This window comes from Formica exsecta, unplaced genomic scaffold (assembly GCF_003651465.1).
Source record: "Formica exsecta isolate Colony F162 unplaced genomic scaffold, ASM365146v1 scaffold2026, whole genome shotgun sequence".
Taxonomy (NCBI): Eukaryota; Metazoa; Arthropoda; class Insecta; order Hymenoptera; family Formicidae; genus Formica; species Formica exsecta.
In genome coordinates, this window is record NW_021849324.1 from 19,245 (window position 1) to 25,555 (window position 6,311).

Here is a 6,311-nt window from a genome sequence, read left to right on the forward strand (position 1 = left end):
ATTAATTTTTATTATATTATAAATATATATAATTATATTTTTAATTATATTTATTATATTCTTCACATAAAGAAACTATATTCAAATGTTTCTTTTTTTTTCTTAATATACACATGCAGCGGCTCGACGCTGAATTGGCGGCGACAATAATACAACTATATCTGTGGGCACCTAGCTCATGGATGAAAAGAGAGGGATATTTACCGTCGAGCAATGAGGTAAGCAGCAAGTCGACGTAAGTAATGTTAATCAAAAACTAGTTTATTTACATAATAATATTGTCACGCACATACATAGATTATGCAATGGCTTTTGTGCTTGACCACAAAAGTTCTTTGCGAAGAACGGAACGCAGATTTGTCCCCGTCACACGGATCACTCTTTGTCGATATCGATAGACGTCAAGCGTACAAACGAACACTTTCCACGCGTTCTTGTGGAAGACGCACAATGCCGGAATATCAATTGATCGCAAGCTTCCTTAGCAGGGTAACGCTCGTTAATGTTAGAAACGCGTTAAAGTGGATGCAACGAAACGTATAACTAAGGATGGTATAGTATTATATATATATCGAAAAAAAAAAATAATATGATCAAAGCTTCGCGAACGGAAAGTTACTTATTCGTCCTCGACATAATCGCGAGCAGTAGTTCAAAATAACATCGCGTAAGCTGACAAATTCTGGTCCTTCCTCCAAGGTTTTTCCTATCGTTTCTCTCAAAAGATTATTGCTATTGTTATTTATATATTTAATTTCCGGTATTTTATTTTTGATACTTGAAGAAGCACAAAAGGGCGAAGGAGCAATTTTGAAACGTAAAAATGTAACTTGAATATAGAATTATCCTTGCTCTGAAATTTGCGATTTTCAGAAAGCATATGAGCACGAGCCCTTTTGTGATTCCAATGCCTTGATATTTAAAGGATGATTGTAAATTGTTTTTATTTGTATGAATTTAATTTGTGTACCATTTTATATTTATTTGGCAGGCTCTATAATTATTGGTACATATACAAGAAAATTATTATTATAAATGTATAATCACAAATATGTGCATCAAATGCATAAGCATTACATTTTGAATCGTCAAATTGTTTGCCTATTAGGTCAAAAATTTAAGTACACTGTGTTAGAAGAATACATTATTGCACATGGTGTATAATATTAACTTTGAAAATTCAAAAAAATAATAAATTATTCTTGCGTTTTCTATGCATCATTAGGAGAACTCGCAGTCATATTTACACCAAATTTTTCAAGAAACGAGGAGGTGGATTCGATAAAATATCAATTTCTAAATGTGTATAAAAAGTGTAACATGAATACACATCGTCAATAAATTTACATGTATGTATATACTCGGATGCAAAATAAAACTTGTAAATAGAGTCAATTTAACGTCGTTTATATTTTAAACATCGAATACCTTAAGTTGTCTTTTTTTGTACTCTTTTGCACAGTCGTGGAAAGATTGCTGGATATTTGCATCCGATGCTTCATATCCTCGAAATTTAAATTATAAGACGTAGCAAGATCTTTTAGATAAATCAAATATTCATCGTACGATAGAGCGCGTTTACGAAATTTAAAGAAAGCAAGGCCTGTGTTTGTAGTCGTTAATTTAATCATATCCAATATACCTGCGGACATCAACCACTTATTGCTCTGTGAAAGAGGAATGAGTGACACACCCATATGTTGGGATACAGGATCCATGCTGCAATACGCTGTGCAACAATTGTTTTTAAGATTTTACAATTATAAACTATTATGTATATAAACAAGATTGAAGCATAGATGAATAATTTTAAAGATACCTGTGAACATCTCTTCTAACGGTATAATTTTCAATTCATCGCTTCTTTTTGGTATACTATACATGGTTGTAACGATGTATTTATAACAAATTGAGCATCGTTTTGATGAGTATACCATATACCATCGATCGATATCGAATGATTAGTTTACAAGGCTGCTTGCAACTTTTGGCTAGATTTCGTGTTTTACACCTCCCGTTTCACTTACTGCTCGCGCATAATTAAAGCGCGGCACTTATTGTTAGCTTCTTACACGCTTTTGCAATGATATCGATTTATATAACTTTGAATAAAATATTACAAAAATTTAATTATTGCACAGAAGACATTAATAATTAAAACTATATTTATAATGATTGCAAAAGCGTGTAAGAAACTCTGAATGTTACAAAAATTTTTCAATTACTGCAAAATGTATAATACATATATAAATTCATAATAGAACAAAATAGTTTTAATTATTAATAAAATATTAAATATTAAAAAAAATTATATTTGAGAACTTTTACAGTGTTATTAAAAGCGTGTTGCCCTGACATTAATTTTTCGACCTATGTTTACTTTCTTCCTTCATTTCGTGACTATCTGCTCTTAAAGTCTTAAACTCTTTTTTTAAGACTCTATACATATTTCTTGGTAAATATATTTAGGACACCCAGGTCGAATTGTCTGGATCTTGATATATGTTGTTAAGGTCACCCTAAATAAGCAAAAAATTTAAAGAAATTCAAGTGGGTATTCTGATGAGTGAAGCGAGGGGGGGATTTAAGGCGGCAGGAGGCACGAACCAAGCATCCATCTATTCCGTGGCAGCGGCACTGTCGTGTCTGTGTAGGGCGTTTACACACTTCCTCAGCCCGACAAATAATTGAGATCTGTAAGTGAGATATACCAAAAGCTTTCATAACACATAAAGGAAATTGAGGAACGCAACTGCTCTTACCACTGAGCTATTCAGACCTCACACCTTACGCCACTTTAATACAGTACATACGACTCCAGAGCGATGTTGGAATCTCGCTCCATGGATGCAGTGCCGATTGCCACGGAGAGACGACATCCCCACCATGTCTCCAGAGCGGTCCAATCATATTAAACGATTGAAAATTGGCCCCCGTAGCCGCTCAGCGATGAGTCTTGACTCGTCACCAGTATGAATGGAAGCCTCCTCGAGTAGTCCATCCTAAACCACTACGCCTAAGCAGCCCCCTCTTCTGCTCCCAATTAATAATACGATCTTCCACCGTCACCACGTGGTGGATCTAGTGGACATATTACCAGCACTTACGCTGGCACAGATGTACACCACAGAGTGAAGCGAGGGGGGGATTTAAGGCGGTAGGAGGCACGAACCAAGCATCCATCTCTTCCGTGGCAGCGGCACTGTCGTGTCTGTGTAGGGCGTTTACACACTTCCTCAGCCCGACAAATAATTGTTAGAAAACAACATTTGCGGGTCTGAAAAAATATGCGAGGTACGAGTGGCTGAATCGGGAATCGAACCCGAGTCTTTCGCTTTCCGGACAACTGCTCTTACCACTGAGAATACTTAATAATAGAGAAACAATATTAATGCATAAAAAATAGTTATATTTTAATAAGCAATAACAAAGTAAAAGATATAGTTTGTAAAGTAAAGTAAAATACATTTTTATTTAAGGAATAAAAATAAAATGATAAATTATTACCATGCAGATAAATTATTACCATTTAATAGTTTCTTCTTGGGCAATGAATTGAACATTAGTTTATTATATTCCTTATAACAGAGTTATAAAATCAATATTGTTTCAATATGTTGCTCACAAATCACTTCGTTAGAATGGACATATTACATATAGAAACGAAAAGATAAGAGTTAATCATTACATTAAGTAAATGCACTTTGTCAAGGATATAGTTTTCGTTTAAATGATATGAGGATTGAAATAAATTTAAGAAATGAGTTGATTTTAAAATCGAAGAGAAAATGTTCTATAGAATCAGAGGAAATACATATTGGAAAAAGAAAAAAAATCAGAACTTATATCGAGATTAATTCACGTAAAGTCACTTTATTAGATATTGAAGATAAACAATTGTTGTATCGATAAAATAGAGAATAGAGATCATATATTGAATAAAGAATAATTAAAGAATTTCAAAGATTGAATTTTTTTTCATATATAAAATTATTTAATTTTTTCGTTAACGGTCATTATTATCATATGCGTAAAAAAGTCTACGGAAAACGCGAAGTTATTCAATTTTAATTATAAACAATTATTACAAGGCGCAGAGTGTAAAAGTTTAAGAAAGATTATCAGTAATTTTTTTCAGTCTTGAACAGCACTAACGTTATTGATTTGTACACATATGTGACCAAGTGTCACATAGAATATCTTTAAAGATGTACAAAGTTACCGAGACATCTCTTCTCGTCGGCTTGCATTACAAATGCGCGACGCTGGAATCAGTTGCAAAATCGAACACACTGTCATATTTTAAAATTATGTCCTTAAATTCCTTCAATCTGAGGATAGCGTGTTTATGTACTTTTAAGTTCTTCCTTTTGTATCTTACCGATGTAATCATCTTATCCAAAGTATAATGCAACCATAAGATATTCGTGTATGGTTCAAACTTATTCCAATTATTCCTGCACGCAAAACCAAAGCGAGGATAAATAAATTACTCGCTTTTTTGGGGGAGAAATAGCTAAATAAGAGAGAACGTATATATGAACTTACTGAATTTTCTCACGCATTAGACGATAGATCTCAAACTGATATTCGCCGTGTGCGGTAAATAAGGCCGGATCCAATGCAAGATCGTTATATATGCAGCATCCTTGATACAACATTCTCGACAGGGTGAAATCTATGATCGATACCTTGAGGGGAAAACAAGATTATACTGTGAGGATCGATAGTATTATATAGAACAATGTTTCCCGATAAAATGTTACCTTTACACCTTTGCTTGGCAGCCTGATCTCTTTCTCGTCAAGATTATAATACACGTACGGTTCTTTCGTTCTCGATATCAATAAATTACCCCAATGCAAATCTCTATGTTCAAATTCGAATGCCTTCTCGGCAACGGCTAATGCAAATGCAGTCTGTAAAAAAGATTTGAACGGGCGAATAACTAACGATTAAATATAATTATCGGGGGAAGTTACAGATGTAATATTGTCGGACTTGTAAAAACAAAGCACAGGCTTCCTCCGCGGTTTGAAAGACGAAAGCTTCGAGATCCTCTCCACCGTCACCAAGTTCGAGAGCAATGTATAATTGATTTTCGTCGAACATCGACGGACAATCGTTATCGGATGTCTTGTTGTCGTCATAAGTGTTCCACAGCTCTACAAGCCTCTTCGGATATTTTCCCACGATACATTTGATACTTCGTACTTCGACAAATCCGCTGGTCTTATACGTAGTATTTAATCTCAGATTATCCAATTCTCTGTAAACATTTTTCAAATTATTTTGTTCGATAATTTTTATCGATAAATACACATCTCCACTCACTTTGCGATCACAATTTCCGACAGTATTTCGTTAAACTTTTTCTGCGCCTCGCCGTTGACCAACTTTTCGCCCTCTATAGGAATAATTTTTATAACTGACTTCTTATCAAAATATTCGTAGAGAAAGACTTCTCCGTAAACACCTTCGCCAATTTTGCGGCAATATTCCAAGTATCTGTGGAAATAGAATGATATTATCGAATGATAAGATATAGAATGATACACTGTAGAAACACGCCTGTATAAGGAATCGTGTACTAAGGATCTACATACGAATCTGGGAAGCAATAGGAGAAAGATAAGTAAGAGTTTTGCGAACATCTTTGTAAAACAACATCTCTCGCAGTTGTGGAATGTCCTTTGATAATTTGATTATCGTGTGATTCCTTACGATCTATAAATATTTAATTCATTTATTCGATATAATAACATTCCTTGTGTATATATGAAATACGTTAATGAAAAATGCTCACGCGATAGTTTCAAGCTCGGAGATTTTTCCGACTTTATTCCAAATGCCTCGAGAAACGAGGTATCTTTGATCTTGCATCCAGTAGTCGTATTATTAGGCACGACTCGCACCGAGATTCTCTTGGAGAGTCTAGCATGGTTCGCCGAATTAAACGTTTCACGCTTGTTATCGTCAAACGACGATACGATATCCGATGTATTGAGCTCTTTGCAGGACACATCTGCGTCATCATCACTTTTCAAACAGCTTTGGAAAATTCCTGCGCACAACAATCGTTACAATTCTAATAGCTGACTGCGACCAATATTGCCTAATTACGCGAATGTTACAAAAAGCCTACCCATTTACCAAACACGCTAAATGCAAGTGTGAAGAGTCTCTTTATACTCGTTTAATTTCATCTCATCATTAAGAAAACGTGCTCGAAATCTCATCGAAATACTCCATCACTTCAAAAATTAAAAATATAAAGGAATAGTATTAGGATCGAAATATATATATATATA

The 6,311-nt window shown here is 34.4% G+C and overlaps 2 protein-coding genes across 3 annotated transcripts in view; one reads left to right on the top strand and one right to left on the bottom strand.

The window, feature by feature from the left end:
• The window catches only part of LOC115234756 (serine/threonine-protein kinase PINK1, mitochondrial), a 15,732-nt gene extending 14,337 nt beyond the window's left edge, over positions 1 to 1,395 (top strand). The window contains exons 6-7 of the mRNA XM_029806071.1: positions 120 to 218; positions 298 to 1,395. Coding sequence (XP_029661931.1) covers positions 120 to 218; positions 298 to 543 — 345 coding nt within the window. The 3' untranslated portion in view covers positions 544 to 1,395. The remainder of the gene's footprint in view (positions 1 to 119; positions 219 to 297) is intronic.
• A 2,457-nt stretch (positions 1,396 to 3,852) lies between these two features.
• LOC115234757 overlaps positions 3,853 to 6,311 on the bottom strand; it is a 6,037-nt gene continuing 3,578 nt past the window's right edge. For both annotated transcript variants that reach the window (XM_029806073.1, XM_029806072.1), the window contains 7 exons: positions 5,807 to 6,064; positions 5,607 to 5,727; positions 5,335 to 5,508; positions 5,002 to 5,269; positions 4,767 to 4,919; positions 4,549 to 4,691; positions 3,853 to 4,457 (listed from right to left, as the gene is read on the bottom strand). In XM_029806073.1, coding sequence (XP_029661933.1) covers positions 4,250 to 4,457; positions 4,549 to 4,691; positions 4,767 to 4,919; positions 5,002 to 5,269; positions 5,335 to 5,508; positions 5,607 to 5,727; positions 5,807 to 6,064 — 1,325 coding nt within the window. In that variant the 3' untranslated portion in view covers positions 3,853 to 4,249. The remainder of the gene's footprint in view (positions 4,458 to 4,548; positions 4,692 to 4,766; positions 4,920 to 5,001; positions 5,270 to 5,334; positions 5,509 to 5,606; positions 5,728 to 5,806; positions 6,065 to 6,311) is intronic.